Source organism: Trichechus manatus, unplaced genomic scaffold (assembly GCF_000243295.1).
Source record: "Trichechus manatus latirostris isolate Lorelei unplaced genomic scaffold, TriManLat1.0 scaffold00057, whole genome shotgun sequence".
Taxonomy (NCBI): domain Eukaryota; kingdom Metazoa; phylum Chordata; class Mammalia; order Sirenia; family Trichechidae; genus Trichechus; species Trichechus manatus.
In genome coordinates, this window is record NW_004443993.1 from 2,528,640 (window position 1) to 2,548,527 (window position 19,888).

Consider the following 19,888-nt stretch of genomic DNA (forward strand, 5'->3'; position numbering starts at 1 on the left):
TTTCTCCGCTTGTCATGATGTTGCTTATTGGTCCAGTTGTGAGGATTTTTGTTTTCTTTATGTTGAGGTGTAATCCATACTGAAGGCTGTTGTGTTTAGCTTCATCAGTAAGTGCTTCAAGTCCTCTTCACTTTCAGCAAGCAAGGTTGTGTCATCTGCAGATCGCAGGTTGTTAATGAGTCTTCCTCAAATCCTGATGCCCTGTTCTTCATATAGTCCAGCCTCTCAGATTATTTGTGCAACATACAGATTGAATAGGTATGGTGAAAGGATACAGCCCTGACGCACACCTTTCCTGACTTTAAACCACTCAGTATCCTTTTGTTCTGTTTGAATGACTGCCTCTTGATCTATGTACAGGTTCCTCATGAGCACAATTAAGTGTTCTGGAATTCTCGCTCTTTGCAGTGTTATCCATAATTTGTTATGATCCACACAGTCTAATGCCTTTGCATAGTCAGTAAAACACAGGTAAAAATGTCTCTGGTATTCTCTGCTTTCAGTCAGGATCCATCTGACATCAGCAATGATTTCCCTGGTTCGACATCCTCTTCTGAATCTGGCTTAAATTTCTGGCAGTTCCGTGTCAATACGCTGCTGCAGTCATTTTTGAATGATCTTCAGCAAAATTTTACTTGCGTGTGATATTAATGATATTGTTTGATAATTTCTGCATTCTGTTGGATCACCTTTCTTTGGAATAGGCATAAATATGGATCTCTTCCAGTCTGTTGGCAAGGTAGCTGTCTTCCAAATTTCTTGGCATAGACAAGTGAGCACTTCCAGCGCTGCATCTGTTTGTTGAAACATGTCAGTTTGTATTTTGTCAATTCCTGGAGCCTTGTTTTTCACCAGTGCCTTCAGTGCAGCTTGGACTTCTTCCTTTAGTTCCTTTAGAACCGTCAGTTCCTGATCATATACTTCCACCTAAAATGGTTGAATGTCGGCCAATTCTTTTTGGTACAGCGACTCTGTGTTTTCCTTCCATCTTCTTTTGATGCTCCCTGCGTCATTGAATATTTTCCCCATAGAATCCTTCAATATTGCAACTCGAGGCTTGAATATTTTCTTCAGTTCTTTCAGCTTGAGAAATGCTGAGCGTGTTCTTCCCCACAGTAGGCCATACTGACAGACACGCAGGGGATAGTTGCCATGAGTTGGCCCCAACTTGTGGTGACTATGTATAACAGAACAAAATGTTGCCAAGTTCTGGCCATCTTCATGATCGATATTTTTTATTCTTGTGATCATGAGGTTTTCACTGGCTAATTTTTAGAAGTAGATCACCAGGCATTTCTTCCTAGTCTGTCATAGTCTGGAAGGTCTGCTGAAATGTATCCAGTATGGCAACCCTGCTGGTATTTGAAATACCAGTGACATGGCATCTAGCATCATACCAATACACAAGCCACCACAGTATGACAAACTGACAGAAAGGTCATGGAATAAGCTTATAGTTCCAGTAAAGAAGGAAGGTAAATTTAATAAAGATGATCAACCAATTTGTAAGATCTTAGGGACGTGAATACATTAGTTGTTCCATTAACTCCTGTAGTTCCTAACCCTGCAACTATTCTCCTTCTGACTTTGGTATTGTCTGCTGTTTTTCTCTGTATTTGAAATAGTTTTTTTGTTCCTTTTTATCCTTCTAGCACACGAGTCTAAAATCTTGTTTGTTTTTGATTGAGCCCACTATTTGTGCTAAAGGATTCCTCAAGGATTTTGAGTCCTGGTTGTGCAATGGTTAAGCACTCAGCTGCCATTCGAAACCTTGGCAGTTTGAATCCATCAGCTGCTCCACAGGAGAAAGATGTGGCACTCTGTTTCCATAAAGATTTACAGCCTTGGAAACCCTATGAGGGCAGTTCTACTCTGTCCTATAGGGACGTTATGAGTGGAAATCGACTCAATGGCAATCAGTTTCGTTTTTTGTACTATTTTCTCTGGTCATTTACAGGAAAACCTAGAGGAAACTGTCTCACCAGAGTGATGTCTAATTATTTGGTAGCCACACAAACTAAAGAGCACTGTAAGATTCATGATTGTCTTTATTACAATTCCTTGCTTCACAGGGGCATGAAGCAGAATCAGAATCAAATTGCAATATTGTCAAACTGAGGTATAATATTGAAGGCATCTGTTAAATGAAAGCTACAAAATATTACAGTCTAGGAGTCTTAGTCATGTAGTGCTGCTGTAACAGAAATACAAGTGGATGGCTTTAACAAAGAGAAATTTATTTTTTCACAGTCTACTAGGCTAGAAGTCCAAATTCAGGGCAACAGCTCCAGGGGAAGTCTTTCTCCCTCTGTCAGCTCTAGAGGGAGGTCCTTCTTACCAGTTTTCCCTTGGTCTGGGAGCTTCTCAGTACAGGAACCTCGGGTCCAAAGTACACGCTCTGCTCCAGGCGCTGCTTTCTTCGTGGTATGAGGTCCCCGTCTCTCTGCTCGCTTCTTTTACATCTCAAAAGAGATTGGCTCAAGACACAATCCAATCATGTAGATTGAGTCCTGCCTCATTAATATAACTGCTGCCTATCCCACCTCATTAACATCAGAGGTAGGATTTACGACACATAGGAAAGTCACAGCAGATGACAAAATGGTGGATAATCACACAATACTGGGAATCATGGCCTAGCCAAATTGATACACGGATTTTTTGGGGGACTCAATTCAATCCATGAGAATCAGTCCATTTTGCAGATCAAAGAGCCTATTCCTGCTCATACTGCAGATTTGATATTTATTGATGGTTTATGTACTCAGGATAAAAATAGCCACTTAAGGCTTCCTATGCTGTGGTGACATTATGAAAATTTGGAAGCTTATTTTGTCTGGAATTAAGTGTGCCAGAGCAGACAAGTTACTGGCAGTTACTACAGTTGCAATTTTTGGTTCTGGACTTAAAGGAAATGTATGTGTATATATATGCACACACACACATATATGGCTAACAAAAAGGTCAGCAGTTAAAATCTACCAGCTGCTCCTTGGAAACCCTATGGGGCAGTTCTGCTCTGTCCTATACAGTTGCTATGAGTCAAAATCGACTTAAGGGCATTAGGTTTGTTTGTTTTTTTGGTTATATATATGTATCTATTTGTTGAATGAGAGAAAAAAACTCCAATTGTCCATTTCCTTTTGTGGAGAACATGTTTGGGAATGAACAAAACTTTCCTGTTGTACTGAAAGTGGGCTTCTAAGTTTGCAGTCTGGCATGGCTTAACAGTGGCCTTTGCAGCTCTGTCAGCGATATCATTGTCTTTAGAAATTTTGCCATTCTGCCTTGTGTGAGCTGTGAATTTACTGATATCTGAGTAGGCACTTGTAAAGCCTCTGGAAAAGCAGCTATCAGTATTCCAGGAGATATTCTAGTTCCCAATGAAGTCAAGAATCCCCCATTTTTTCCAAAATTGCCTTGTTGCATGACAGACACCAAACACTTATTTACTGTCCCAAAACTAAGTAGCTGCTGCTAAGGTTTGCATAATAGTCTGTGTATTATGGATTGAAATGTGTCTCCCCAAAATATGCCCAGAATTCCTAACCCCTATACCTGTGGATCTAATTCTATTTGGAAATAGGGTTTTCATTGTTATGTTAATGAGGCCATATCAGTGTAGAATCTTATTTCTAATCACTTTTGAGATATAAAAGGAGCAGACTAAGTACAGAGACAAGCAAGCACAAATAGGGGAAAGATAGATGCCACATGGCGATCTCCAAGGAACTGAGGAATGTTGGGCTAGAGAAGCTGAGACGAGGATTTTCCCACAGAGTGGACAGAGAGCATTCCCCTAAGGCTGGTGCCCTGAATTGGGACTTCTAGCCTCCTAAACTCAGAAAATAAGTTTCAGTTTTTTAAAACCACCCACTTACAGTATTTTTGTTATAGTAGCATGAAGAAACTAAGACATTGTCCTTGCCATCTTACTGCTTTTTCCTTGAGTTTGGACAGCTGGCAAGAGAGCCAAGGCAAAGTGCCTAGGGCCAGAGGGAGATTTTGATGTGCTGTTTGATCCATGACTATAAAGCCTCATCAAACCACTGATGGAATTCAATGGGGGACACACCCATTTTATGGTAGTTCTCAGTACAACTGCACTCCATAGTTGTCATGGATTGAATTATGTCCCCCCCCCCAAAATGTATCAGTTTGGCTAGACCATAATTCTAGGTATGCTGTGATTTCCCTGTATGTTCTAAATCCTGCCTCTATGCTGTTAATGAGGGAGGATGAGTGGTAGTTGTGTTAGTAAGGCAGGACTCAATGTACAAGATTGGATTGTGTCCTCAGGCAATCTCTTGAGTTATAAAGAAGTAAGCTGAGAGACAGGGGGACCTCATACCACCAAGAAAGCAGTGCCGGGAGCAGAGTGTGTCCTTTGGACCTGGGGTCTCTGCATGGAGAAGCTCCTAGTCTGGGGGGAGATTGATAGAAGGCCAACAGAAAGACTTCCCCTGGAGTCGACACCCTGAATTTGGACTTTTAGCCTACTTTCTGTGAAGAAACAAATTTCTCTCTGTTAAAGCCATCCACTTGTAGTATTTGTGTTATAGCAGCACTAGATCACTAGGACAATAGGGTTTTCAAGGCTGTGAACTTTTGCAGATTGCCAGCCCTTACTTCTGAGGCACCTCTGGGTGGATTTGAACTGCCAATCTTTTGTAGTCCGGAATTTAACTATTTGCACCAATTTGTCTTATTTGTTCACCATCTCTAGTCATAAGGGCAAACATTTGACTTTCGGTCCTTTTACACCTAGAGATGGAGCTCCAGGCACTTGGGGGATGTTCAAATATTAGGACTAAGAAAGCTTGGTCCACTCTAGGTCTTGGTTTGCATCCTGATCTAGTTGTCACTTGCTGGCTTGGAAACCTCTAGGACTTAATTTCCTTATGAGACAACAGAAGTATTATGTATACTTCTTTTATGCTCTCAAACCATATATGCATAAGTCACTCAATGTGTATTTAGATAAACAGATGTTGTAAATAGCCTAAGATGGCCTTGCACCAGCATGCTGTGATAAAAGAAAATGTAACATACTATATAGCTAAATTGTAAACAATCTCCCTAATCTCTTGCTTTGAAGATTCAACAGATTAGTGTTTGCTGAACATTACACCACCTGGTCCTTATTGTGTGACTCCAGATAAGAAAAACCTATATGAATCCTGGACGTGAGGCTACAGGAGAAAAGACAGAGGCAGAAATCTCTCTCAGTAGACTGAGACCAAATTAGAAACAAAGACAAGACTTTGCCTGTAGCTGCTGACCTGGGACCCCAGCTACAAGGGACCTCTGCTGAGCATGAGCTGTGGTCAACCCTCCCTCACAAGACCACTCATTAAAGCTAAATGCCTGAAATCTAAAGATTTGGACTCCAATGATTGGACTTTTTATTGTCCTCATTCTCTGGTCCTAAATGAATGTCTTATGGTCTTACCTGTGTGCCTTGCTGTGACTACTTTGCAAAAATTAGCTTATCCATGCTAAACTTGAGCATTTCTTTTAAAATAAAATCCTACAAGTAGTATCTCCCTTATAGACTACTGTTAATGGTAACTGAGTTAATTCATGTAAAACACTGCCCGATACACGTTGTTAGTTGACATCAAGTTGGCTGACTCATGGTGACCATTTTTATAACAAAATAAAATGTTGCAGTCCTGTGACATATTCATAATTGTTATGCTTGAGTCCATTTTTGTGGTTATTGTGTCACTACATTTCATTCAGGATTTCCCTTTTTGCTGACCCACTACCAAACATGATGTTCTTTCATAGCAACTAGTTCTTACTGATAGCAAAATTTTCCACCATAAGGGAAAGAGAAAAGCAGTCCTGTGTGGTGAAATATTACTTTATACCCAGAATTTCCTGAATGATTGGAATGTCTCTGATGTTTAGAGGATGCCAGAGCACATCATATGGCATATGCTAAAGAGGTGATTCAGGGTGTGAGGCTCTAAAGACCCAACATGTGATATCAGTACTACCTCTACCTGAACTCCAGAAAGGGGACTCGGCTGGAGTTAAAACTTATGACCAGTGATTCAATCATGCCTACATAATGTAACTCTAATAAATAAACTCTCGACACTGAAGTTCAGGTGAACTTCCTGGTTGGTGACAGATGTATGCATAGGAGGTGGGAAAGAGTAAGGCATGCTTGGAACATGGGAACTCAGCATTTGACCCTGCCAAACCTCACCATGTGTGGCTCTGTTTTATGCTGGTCCTGATTTGTATCCTTTTTGCTATTATTAAAACTAAGTAGAGCACCTCCTTAATTCTGCTTCATTCTAGCAAATTATTGAATGCAGTGGGGGCGGGGGGGAAGAGGGGGAGTGGTGGGGACAACCGAATTTTAGCCAGTTAGTCGGAAGTCTGGGTGATTCCAGGAGCCCCCAAATTTTTGGTTGGTGTCTGCGATCTTGGGCACGCTTGGCATTCTAGAGCTGTGTCCATTCACTGGTTAGATCAGACCTTGCTCTGGTTGGTTAGAGTCAAAATAGTTGCATTTGCAGTTGTTGTCAGAGAAGATATTTAGAGTTGGCATGAGAAACAGACAGGCACAAGGCAGACACTTTAAGCTCCTACAATGAGGGGGAACAAGTTGGGCACCAAGACCTTAGCTTTGGCATTACTAGAAGCTGGTTTATTACTGACAGAAAACGAAAATAAAAACTCACACTTCAACCACTGTCCTGGTTATCACTTTATTGCTTCTGCTGCAGACATCTCGTTTTTGCCTGTGTGTGATAATGGACATGGGCCTTACATTTCTCCTTTGCCAGTAATCAATGTATGGAGAACAATGAAAGACATTGCAGGAAGAAGGGACTTTCATTTCCAGTTCCACTGTGATCACCTGCCAGGCTCCTGTAGAGGGCAGTGAGTCCCAAACTTGCTCTGTGTGGGTTGTTCAGTGCAGGATTCCTACAGGTGCAGCATTCTGACACTGCAAGGTTTCTCCAGCTTTCAATTTGAGCAGTAGTGACATAGCCTGAGTTACATACAATTGGGCCTGTGGACTAATCCAGCTGCTACATCCCACATGCTATCCTCACCTGTCAGATGAGCTGCCAACCCAAATCTCTCCCCTGAAGCCAAAGAAAAATATGCTGTATTGCTCTAGAAAACAGCCTCTCCACATGCCAGCTGCAACTGGAACTATACATTCCTGGTGTAATATAGGAAACCCTGGTGGCGTAGTGGTTAAGAGCTATCTCTGCTAACTGAAACGTCAGCAGTTCCAATCCACCAGGTGCGCCTTGGAAACCCTATGAGGCAGTTCTACTCTGTCCCATAGGGTCGCTATGAGTCAGAATCAACTTGACAGCAATGGGTTTTTTTTTTGGCTTTGGTGGAATATAAAACGGCACAGCCCCTTTGAGAAACAGATTGGAAGTTTCTTATAAAGGTAATCATACACCCACCATGACACAGCAATCCCACTCACAGGGATATAGATGAGAAAAAATGGAACCTTATGTTCACCTAAAACCCTGTGCATGTTTAGTTTTATTTAAAAAAGCAAAAACAGGAAACTAAAATATTCTTATCCTGATGAATACGCAAACTGTGGTTTGTATATACGATGACATACTATGGAGCAATAAAAAGGCACAAACTATTGATACATTCATCATCATGAATGAATCTCAAATTCATTACACTAAATGACAAGATCCAGAATCTGGAAACTACTAATAGCATGACATGTATAGAGACAGGTGCCAGGGATTCATGACAAAAAAGTGGCAACACTAGGGAATTTTTTGGAGGAAAGAGAAGAGCTGTTAAGTATTTTCACTGTGGTACTGGGTATATAACTTGATATATTTGTCAAAACTCATACCACTGTTCAATTCAAAAGCAAATTAATATTTTTGAATTAAAAAACTGTAAAACAACGGCTGCAGAGAAGTTTCAAGATAGGGAGAAGCAAAAAGAGTAATCACTTAATCTCACCTTTGGGGCAGATCTCTACAAGCTGATTTCTGTACATATTAATTTTTAAAAAATCTGTCATCAGACGTACACACTATTTTATACCCCGTGTATTAAACATTAAGCTATGATTGCTTCTCCTGTTGAGTAAATTTTCCTGAAATCATTTAGGGGCAGTACAATACTGGGACATGTAGCCAGACATTTATCTAAAAACTCCCTTACTGTAGGACACTGATACCATTTCCCCTCTTTCACTATTTCCACAATCTAGCACTATTATCAAGGTACACCATTACAATGCCCAAGGTTTTCCACAGGATGATTCTGAAAGGGGAATTGCTGGGCCAATGGGAGGCCTAATTTGAAGGCTTTTGCTACCTACAGCCATTTCCCAAGCCCCTTACATGAGAAGTCATGAAAGGTCCCAGTGCACCGTGGGGCAGAGGAGGTCTGTAGAAACCTCCAGGCCCTGTAGCAAATGCACATCTCAGGTAGAGCAGCAGCCACAAGTGCAGCCAACAACTGCAGCCTCAAGTCTTGGCCTACTGCAGTCTCCTGGAACCACAAAATTACCAAAAGCAAGAATGTTTCAAAATGCAGATTCTGTGCCTGTGCTGGACAGAAGCTCCACTGCATCTAGGTCAGGTTTTGAGTCTGTGCAGGCCCACCATCTCTATGTATCCTCAATGTGAGCCCTCCTTCAACAAAAATCCTGCTCACAAACCATTTGAGAGGGATAATTTTGTGAAATGGTGGGATGTGGGTTAAAATTTTCTGTGCAGTTTCCTCATTAGTAAACCTGGGATTATAATAGTTGTGGAGGATAAATAAAAGCAATGAGAAAAATATTCGGTACAGCAGTGCACACACTGTATAATCCAGATTCTTCAAGAAAGAACTGCTTTGCAGACAAAGAAGGCTAAAGGAAAATACTCAAAATAATGATGGTGGAATTCTAAGTGATTTTTGGTTCTCCTTAAAATGTTCTGTTAAAATATTTCTACATTGAGAACATATTGCTTTATAATATGAAAAAATACAAGAACTTTAAAAACATAGTTGATAAAAAATACCATACAAAAATTTAAGACACCAAGGTGTGATGAGACTTTGTAATAAAGACAATTTTTACATAAAGAACCAAAATAACATTTTGATACTTATCCAAAGTCATATGCTACATCTGAAGAAGTACGCTTACAGTTGCAGAGTCTCTCCAGTGTGTGAGGTATCATAGAGATCCAGAGGAAGGACAAACACTGAAGGCTTCCCTTGTCGTTTACATTCATAGGATGTGTCAGATGTGTAATATATATATTGTTTCTATCCACTGTACCTCCTCACGTTTTCAAATGGCAGAGCTAACTAAAGATGTTCCCTCATTCCTTAAATTCATAAGGCCTCTCTCCACTGTGGGTTCTTATATGTCTAGTGAGGGCTGAGGGCCAACTAAAGGCTTTCCTACATTCTTTACATTTATAAGGCCCATCTCCATTGTGAGTTCGTATATGTTTAGTGAGGGATGAAGAAGAAATAAAGACTTTCCCACATTCCTTACATTCATAAGGCCTCTCCCCACTGTGAGTTCTTACATGTTTAGTGAGGGATGAGGACTGGCTAAAGGCTTTCCCACATTCCTTACATTCATAAGGCCGCTCTCCACTGTGAGTTCTTATATGTGTAGTGAGGGCTGAGGGCCAACTAAAGGCTTTCCCACATTCTTTACATTCATAAGGCCTCTCTCCTCTGTGAGTTCTTATATGGAAAGTGAGGTGTGAGGACCGGTTAAAGGCCTTCCCACATTCCTTACATTCATAAGGCCTCTCTCCACTGTGAGTTTTTATATGTCTATTGAGGGGTGAGATATCACAGAATGACTTCCCACATTGCTTACATTCATAAGGCTTCTCTCCACTGTGAATTCTCATATGTGTAGTGAAGGATGAGGAATAAAAAAATGCTTTCCCACATTCCTTACATCTATAAGGCCTCTCTCCACTGTGAGTTCTTGTATGTGTATTAAGGCTTGAGGACCTAGTAAATGCTTTCCCACATTCCTTACATTTATAAGGCCTGTCTCCACTGTGAGTCCTTATATGTTTCCTGAGAGATGAGGAACAACTAAATACTTTCCCACATTCCTTACATTCACAAGTCCTCTCGCGACTGTGAGTTCTTAAACGTTTACTGATAAATGAAGAACTAAAAGCTTTTCCACTTTGAGTTTTTTTATGTTTAACGAGGGCTGAGACATCACCAATGTCTTCTCTGAATTTCTTACATTTACAATACGGCTTCTCTCTACTGTGAGTTCTTGTATGTGTAATGAGAGATGAGGAACAACTACAGACTATCCCACATTCCTTACATTTATAAAGTTTCTCTCCAGTAAGAGTTTCCACATGAGTTCTTAGGTAAGAGGAACTAATGCAGGTTACTCCATATTCCTTACACTGATAGGTATTACACCCAGTGTGATAAGTGATGTGATGATTAAACAATGAATGATCCACGAAGGTTTCTTTACACCTATGGCATTCAGAAGAATATACTCTAGCAAGAGTTTTTTTGAGCCTGATAAGATTTGCAATCTGGCTGAAAGGTTTTCCACACTGATTATTTTCTTTAGTTTTCTTTATGTTACCTTCTTTACTTTCACAGATGATCTCTATTGTATGACTTCTGTTAAAGATAGACAGCATGGTATTAGAATTACATGTATCATTTTACAGTTACCAAAACAAAAAAAAAAACCTGTTGCTGTCGAGTTGATTCTGACTCATAGCAACCCTACAGGACAGAGTAGAACTGCCCCATAGGGTTTCCAAGGCTGTAATCTTCATGGAAGTAGACTGCCACATCTTTCTCCCACAGAATGGTTGGTGGGTTCAAACCACTGATCTTTTGGTTAGCAGCCGAGTGTTTAACCACTGCAGCACCAGGATTCCTTTACTGTGACATTACTGCTTAATAATGGCACTTTCTGATAATTGTGTACAAGTGAAATATGTTTCAAATACTCAATATCTGACTCATATTTATGGAACTATGTAGTTAAAGTTATGAAAACACACTATTAAGAGCTAGTTTCTCTCTCTCAGACGCATACAGACACACACATACACGTCATTTACTTAGACTCTCCTGAGGCAATATTCTCATGTGAATGATACTTACCTCACAGGGTTCCTCTGGTTGTTGTGCTGATCTTCAATGCCATGGAATTCACAGATCTCTCCTAACATGGAAGACCAGGAGTCATTCTTCATGAATTGCAGTATTATACGTTCATTATTACCCTGTTGAGAAACTGACCCAATAATTTTAAGTGGGGTGTCACAGTATGGAAGAAAAAAGTAAGGAAATTTAATGAGGAATAAGCCATCTGTGAATACAGAAAGACTTTGAGGCATTTGGGTGTTCCAGAATTTCTGGCAATGGTCAAAATAAGGAATTTACTAAGAAATAATTCCATGATAAGTGAGAGTGATGGTGACATAAATAGCATGTAATAAGGAGAAGAAAATATAAAGATTGTAAACAATGCATGCGAGCAAAGGTAATATGGAAAGATGAAATGGGGAAGGTCTTTTCCCATGAACCCAGAAAGTGTGAAAGGACTGATGAAAAATCAAAAAAGCAAGCTCAAGTATGTATGGAAATTCAGCCTCCTCAAATGAAAAGAAACTTTTTTGAGTTATTTACTCAAATATCATTCCATTCATGCAGGGCTTGTCTTTCAAAGGATTCTTGCTTTCTTGGTGCTCCCTGACACAGTGGCTCCAGGTAAGTCTTAACTCCACTTTTTCTAGATCTTTTTCCTGGGAGAACAAATAGGTGTGGCTGACTGGGTGCTCATGAGGAAAGGCAGATCAGGAGGGAAGACAGTAGACAGCAAGATTTTCCTGACACTGAGCCAATACTTTGGTCTCCAGAGTCTCTATAGATGGACAAATGTGAGTTTATTTGCAGCAAAATAATCACATCTAATTTGTAAAAAACACAGTAAAGCTCTAACAAGGTCCTATGCAACAAATCTCTGTGATACAAAGTAAACCCTGAAGCCAACTTACAATACTTAATGAGCTTCAAGGCTTTTAACCAGAAGAGAGATACAAAGTCAATTTAATACATAAATTTTGCTTTCAGGAGGAAGCCACTAGAGTCTAAGCTCCTTGATAGCAGCGAACATATCTGTCATATTTGCCAACGTATTCCCATTCCTCAGCACAAATCCTGGAAAAAGATTGATGAGTACAATATATTTAATCATTAAAGTAAAAAAAAAAAAACAAAAAAAAAAAAACAGAAGTCCACCTTACCGATTGAGGCCAGGTTCCTGAAGGTTTCCATCATCACATCTCTGTACAGTTTCCTCTGAGCAAAATCCAGCAAAGCCCACTCTTCCTGGGTAAAGTCCACAGCCAAATCCTCAAACACCACCGATTCCTAAAACATCCCACATATTCTGGATCAGCAAGGTACCACTTTCCCCAGTGTGTGCACAGGACAGGTGAGGCTGTCAGTTCAGGGGAATGGCGAATTCACAGGAAGGTTACACAAGGTTCTGTGTTCTAAAGTTTGGCCGCCAGCCTCTTCCCTTTGCTGTCTACATTTACATCCTGACTCTTGGTTTCCATCTTGTAGGTTTAACAGTATTTCTAATACACTGATCTTATCTCTCCACTGTGATCAATTCCAGTCTTATTCCTCTCCATCTCTATGGTCCAGAACAACCAGAACACCTAGCCAAAAGTAGAAAAATCCTCCACAAATGTAAAACCTATTTCTATATTCAGGTCATCATTTTCTTGTGGAAAAAACCAATTTCATCTCCTTCCATAAAACCCACCATAACATTCAACAAAACATGAAGCACAGAGTGAAAGCAGGATGAGATATTAATAATTAGGAAACACTGAGAGACTGGCAGCTTTTTCTTTTGCCCTTCACCTGCCGTGGGAGGTCCAGACGCCCACATAAAGAAACTAGCAACCTATGAGGTCTGAGCTGCTCATATTTTCTTGAAGAACCCACGTCATCAGGAAGTGACAGAAGCATCTGCCAAAATAGAGTCCTCTTTTTGAGAAATATAAATTTTTACATGTTTGCCACCTATTTTTTAATAATGCACTTGGCTGACATGCTTTCTGACCATTTCATGGAGAAAGGCAAGGGGATTGAGATGTTAAACAGAACTCAGCTAATAGAGAATGTGAGAATCTGTATCTTCACACAGTTCTAACTTCCTAGCCAATTATGACTGACTACTCCACTGAACAAAGATACACTCAGACTCACACACAAACACACTCTGATGTTTTAAGATGACAAAAAACCCTATTTCTACAAAGGCCACAATAGCAGGCCCTTGTATTTGCTGAGAATGAAGAATAGGTCAAGATTCCTATTTTGTAAGCACATTAACTGAAGACCAAAGGGAAGGGTTTAGCAGTTAATGTGCCCAGGAATCCTTGGAAACTTATACAACAGCCCTCTGGAGGCTTTTATTTCAAAAAGGCACACGAGTATGACAACTCAAACCCTGACCACTGGAACCTCCAAAGCTGTAGTGTCCACTCATGGACTAAACCCTTTGAAATAGCTTGACTGAACTGGTTCCAAATGCAGGGAAGAGAGATAAGACTGGTAAACGGCACTTCTCATGCTAATGCTGGACTCAACAGCAGAACAGCTATAGAAGAGGAAAGCTCCCCTTGTCAGGGCATCAGGTGAATTGAGCTGCCTAGGTCATGTCTAATCATTCCTCGTATGATGGTGTCAAAACAAACTTCCATCCTCAGGCAAAATTAAAGTCTCCTCCATTGCAGTGGAGCAGCTTATATATTAAAGCCATCAAAAATCATACGGTGAATGGGAAGGATGGGAGAAGGAAGATACATATATAATGCTTAACAGACAGTGAGCATCTGTCAAGGGTGACAGAAAAAATTCAAAGTTATCTGTGATGGCTGAACGTGTTGAACATAATTAATGTCATTGAATTGAACATGGGAAGATTACAGAAATGGCAAATATTTTGCTACCTATACGCTTACCAGAAAAAAAATTCTAACAGCCATGACTACAATGTATTAATGATAAAATGCTCAATTTACTGGCCAACTACAATGTGGGAAAAGTTTTGCAAAAGCGTTCGACGCACTAGCTCATTTATTTCTCATAATTATATTAAACACATTATTTGAAACAGTTCATAGCTGAAGAAACTTAAAAGACAATCACATGTTCAATGTTGCCCAACTAAATGTGGCTGAGCCAGGGTCAGAATACAGGCTAATTTCTTTTTGAAGCCTAAATTCCTCAAAACTCCATTTCTGTTCATATGTGGACAGCTTTTTTTGTTTCTGGCTGTTATTCTCCAATAAAACCATGGATGACATAGAGCACGACTGGGCATTAGGGACAGGAGACAAAGGAAACATCTTAATTCAGACAACCGTGAGCCCTTTCACTGGGTAAAGGCCTGTGTCTCAGGCATGATGCTTACCTTCAGGGCCTCATCCTGGCTGCTTCATTTAATAAAACTGATTTAGATGATATTTATACAAAGCATACTTTATGTGAGCAAAGCACATACAGCAATGAAGAAAATAGAAATACCCGGACATAGAGAAATCATAAATTCTATGAGTACAGACAGTAAAAAAACAAACAATACAATGTCAGATGGTAGTGAGTTCTACGCAAAATGAAACACAGTAAAAGATGAGGAACTCACACAGCATATTTATCCTTAGTCAGTGCAGGGAAGACAGAAAAACAAAATAACCATGTCAGAAAACACAGTGAAACTTGGCTTGTTAAAAGAAAACTGCACTTTCAATTCTAAAAAATTAGAACCAGATAGTGATGGTTTTAAAACAGTATAGGTTTCAGATGATCAACTTCAAACAGAAGGACAGGAATCAAAGGGCTCCACTGCCACTCACTGCCCAGCAGAGGGAGGAAATACAGCTTACTTCAAAAAAAGAAGCAAATCTTATTAGCAACAGGTTAAATATAAACTGGGACACTGGAAAAAGAAAGCAAGATCACATAGAAAATAAAAACAGTACTAACAGTGGAAAAGATGAAGACTTTACATTTCCATTCTGGCATAGATTTTAGAAGTCATCACACCCATCCTCACTCCAGAAAAAAGCTAAACTAAGAATATCAACCACTCTTCTTAGATCCATCAAAGAATTGAGGTTACAAGATAAATTCTTGATCTAAAAATTGGAGAGACAGACAAATACAGAGAATTACACGTTACAGTAGCAAAATCCCAAGAGAAGAAACCACTGCTGGAGCCAGCACTGGGGCAGAAAAAGATACAACCGAACTGATGAATAACATGAAGCTCAGTCTAGATCTGCTTGAGTTAAAAAATAAAATAAAAAAAAAGGGGTGCCCAGTCACAGTGAGGACCCTGAACATTCCTGAGTTTTACCTCCAGGAGCCCTAACAGGCCCTCATGCTGAAGAACACAGAAAAATCCCCTTATGCTTCCAGCAGGTGAAGAGAAAAAGCAGCCATTTGGAAACATGCCTAAAGCATTCTGTTCTTAATGAGGCTTTCCCTTAAAGGAAACTAGTTTAACAGAGCTCTAACCAATTGCAAAACACAGACTTGACCTACAGAAGAGTGAGATTAAGATGTATAACAGACTTGTCTTCACAGACTAAGTGACCTGGGGGAAGAGAAATACACAATTCCAACTATATCTAGGATTCCTGTCTCATCTAAGAGCTAGGAGGAGCTAAAATGGTCACAGTTCAGGAGAACAAGCTCACTAAAAGACTGAAATCAAATCATAGGACTATAGAATGCTCTTTTCCCCCTACACCTTTATCACCGCATCAATAGGGCTCCTGTATAGTAAACGGGGATTAAAACTGAAAAAAACTTCAGGTTTAAATCCTTATTTAAGAACTCTCTAGGGAACGTCAAAGACAAAAGGGGAGAGAAATATAAGGAAAGTAGAGGGTATTTTCCTCTTACACCTACAGTTACAGCAAACACAGCCTAACTTCTAGCCAGATAAACATAAAACCACACACAAAAGGCCTATTTACCACAGTCTCTTTTACCCACTACATTATATCCATTTTTCAACAAAAAATTACAAGGCATACTAAAAACACAGCTTGAATAGACAAAGCAAGCATCAGAACCAGACTTAGATATGGCTGAGATTTTGAATTTATCCGACAGGAAACTAAAACAACTAAGATTCATATAATGAGGCCTGCAATAAAAAAAAGTAGAGCACATGCAGGAACAGAAAGCTAATGTGAGCAGAGAGACGGAAACAGTATAAAAATCAACAAAAAAAGGTAGAAATAAAAAACACTGTAACAGAAACAAATAATGTCTAATGGAATCAGCAATATATTAGACAGGATTGAGAAAAAAAATCAGTGAGCACCAAGATATGTCAACAGAACATCAAAAACTGAAATGCAAAGAGTAAAAAAAAAGAGGAGCAGAATATCCAAGAACTGTGAAACAAAAGGTATAACAAGCATAATGAAAATACCAGAAGGAGAACACAAACAAAAATGAATAGATATTTGAAATAGTGGCTAAAATTTTACAAAATTAATGACAGACACCAAACCACAGATCTATAAATTCAAAGAATACTGTCTTAGTCATTTAGTGCTGCTATAACAGAAATACCCCAAGTGGATGGCTTTAACCAAGAGAAATTTATTCTCTCACAGTTTAGTAGGCTGCAAGTCCAAATTCAGGGCGACAGCTCCAGGGGAAGGTTTTCTCTCTCTGTTGGCTCTGGAGGAAGGTCCTTGTCATCAGTCTTCTTGGTCTGGAAGCATCTCAGCGCAAGAACCTCAGGTCCAAAGGACGCTCTCTGCTCCCAACACTGCTTTCTTGGTGGTATGAGGTCCCCATGTCTCTCTGCTCACTTCTTTTACATCTCAAAAGAGACTGGCTTAAGACGCTAATCTTGTAGATCTCACCAATATAACTGCCACTAATCCATCTCACTACATCATAGTGAAGCACGTACAACACAGGAAAATCACATAAGATGACAAAATGGTAGACAATCATACAATACTGGGAGTCATGACCTAGCCAAGTTGACAGATATTTTTTGGGGGTACAATTCAATCCATGACATTCCACCCTTGGCCCCCCAAAATTCATGTCCCTGCCACATGTAAAACACATTCACCCCATCATATCATAGCAAGAGTCTTAAATCAACTCTTAAGTCCAAAATAAAAAATTGCTCTTCACCTGTGCAATCTAGAATACAACTTATCTGCTTCCAAAGGTACAATGGTGCAACACGCAGGCACAAGCTAGACACTTCCATTACAAATGGGAGAAATTGCAGGGAAAGAATGCATAACAGGCATCAAGCAAGTTAGAACACATTACATTAGCCCTCAAGGCTTGAAAATAATCCTCTGTTCTCTGAGACCATTTACATAATAGCCCTGCCATCCAGACTCTAGGTATGGCCATACTCTGGATTCTGAGTGGAGGCCCCTCAGCCCTGGTCTTCTGTTCTGCCTTCCAGGCCCACTGGGACAGTAACTCTGCTCCCTTGGCTTTAGGCGGCCCCATTCTCCTAGCCCATATGAGTGGCAATTCCACCCTTAGAAACAATAGAGGCCATGGCTCCACCCCTTGAAACCCCAGAGGCCGCAGTCATACCTTTTGAGACTGAGGCAGCTGAACTTCCTGTGTTCCTTGTTTCTTCAGCTTCTGCTTCCTGGTTTCTTGGCCTCTTGGCTCCTTGGCCCTCATGCCCGCATCTGCCTGGCTGGGGCAAGTGTTCCAAAACTCTGTACCTCCACCAATAAGTGCCTGCAGGTATCCCACTCTGCCAGTAAACTGTGGCTGGAAGGTACTCAGCTCTCTCGCTCCATGGGTCGGCTCCAGTGCCGACACTGGTCTCCTGGTTCTGCTGCTGCCAGTTCTCTGATGCTGCTGGTCCTCTGCTGCTGCTTCTCACCATCTGCACCATCTCTGGTGTTAACAGTTGTCCTCATTTTCTTCTGAGTCCTCTATGTCCTCATTTCCTTCTGAGTCTTCTGTCCTTTCACAGTTTGAAAACTGCTAGATTTTAGGTATCTGCTAGAGCAACACCTCCCTCTTGGTACCAAATTCTGTCCTAGTCATCTAGTGCTGCTATAACAGAAATACCACAAATGGATGGCTTTAACAAAGAGAAATTTATTCTCTCAGTCTAGCAGGCTACAAGTCCAAACTCAGGGTGACAGTTCCAGGGGAAGGTTTTCTCTGTCGGCTCTGGAGGAAGGTCATTGTCATCTGTCTTCCCTTGGTCTGGGAGCATGTCAGCACAGGAACCTGAAGTCCAAAGGATGCACTCTGCTCCTGGCGCTGCTTTCTTGGTGGTATGAGGTCCCCATGTCTCTCTGCTTGCTTCTCTTATATATCTCAAAAGAAACTGGCTTAAGACACTATCTAATCTTGTAGATCTCATCAATATAACTGCCACTAACACCAAGCAGGATAAATACAAAAAATCTGCACCTAGGCATATCATATTTAAACTGCAAAAAAATCAAAGGCAGAAAATCCTGAAAGAAGCCAGAGAAGAAAACACATCCGATCTATAGAGAAGCAAAATTAAGGACAGCAGATAAGTTTTCAGAAGCCATGCAAGCAAAAAGACAGTGGAGTTAAATATTGAAAGTATTAAAACAAAAAGCCCACCAAAGTGAATTCTGCATCCAACAAAACTGTCCTTTAAAAATAAAGGAAATACACAGATGTTGTCAAACAAACCAATGTTTCGGGCATTTGCTGACAGTATACCTGTCTTGCAAGAACTGTTAAAGGAAGTTCTCCATAGATGAGAAGGAAAATGATATAGGTCAGAAACTTGGATATATAAAGAGCGTTAGAGAAGGAAATGAAAGTAAAATAAAATCATTTTTTCTTGTATTTAATTCATCTCACAGATAACATTTTGTTAAAAATGTTGATACCAAATTAGATTCAGTAATTATAGTTTTTGTGTAAAAGAAACAAAGGACAGCAATATTATAAGGGACAAGAGGGAGGAATTGAAAATATTGTTATTCCTAAAATGGCATAATATACGTCTTAATTATCTAGGCTGCTTTAAAACAGAAATACCATAAGTGGATGGCTTTAAGAATGAGAAATTTATTCTCTCACAGCTAGTAGGCTACAAGTCCAAATTCAGGGAGCCAGCTTCAGGGGAAGGCTTTCTCTCTCTACTGGCTTTGGGGGAAGATGCTTGTCATCAATCTTCCTTGGCTGAGGAGCTTCTCAGTGCAGAGACCCTGGGTCCAAAAGATGTGCTATTCTCCTGGATTTTTTTTCTTGTTGGTATGAGGTCCCCATGTCTCTCTGCTCGCTTCTCTCTTTTACATTTCAAAAGGGACTGACTTAAAACAAAACCTAATCTTGTAGATTGAGTCCTACCTCATTAACATAACTGCCTCTAATCCTGCCTCATTAACATCCTAGAGGTAGGATTTACAACACATAGGAAAATCACATCAGATGACAAAATTGTGGACAATCACACAATGCTGCGAATCATGGCTTAGCCAAGTTGACAAACATTTTTGGGGGATACAATTCAATCCATAGCAGTATAATTGGAAAGTGGACTTGAATTAGTTATACATGTACAATGCTAACTCTAGGGTAGTAACTAAAAAACTTAAAAAAAAAACTGAGATGCTATGTGTGGAGAGAAAGATGGAATCACATAAAATTCTCAGTCAAAACTAGAGAAGGCAGAAAAGAGTCGAAGACAAAAAAGAAACAAAGGGCAACAAATAGAAAACAGTAACAAATAAGGTACATATTAATACAATTACATCAATAGTACTTTGTCTAAAAAAACAATTAAAACACAAAACCTAACAGGTCAGCCAGAAAT

At 40.0% G+C, this 19,888-nt stretch overlaps 2 protein-coding genes across 2 annotated transcripts in view; one reads left to right on the plus strand and one right to left on the minus strand.

Annotated features, from left to right (window-relative positions):
* Positions 1 to 19,888, plus strand: part of LOC101344790 (zinc finger protein 420) — a 347,019-nt gene that overhangs the window by 151,669 nt on the left and 175,462 nt on the right. The window contains 1 exon segment of the mRNA XM_023733218.1: positions 11,572 to 11,576. Within this exon segment, the coding sequence (XP_023588986.1) occupies positions 11,572 to 11,576 (5 nt within the window).
* The window catches only part of ZNF177 (zinc finger protein 177), a 47,749-nt gene continuing 34,312 nt past the window's right edge, over positions 6,452 to 19,888 (minus strand). Inside the window, exon 5 of the mRNA XM_004378560.2 lies at positions 6,452 to 10,131. Coding sequence (XP_004378617.1) covers positions 9,345 to 10,131 — 787 coding nt within the window. The 3' untranslated portion in view covers positions 6,452 to 9,344. The remainder of the gene's footprint in view (positions 10,132 to 19,888) is intronic.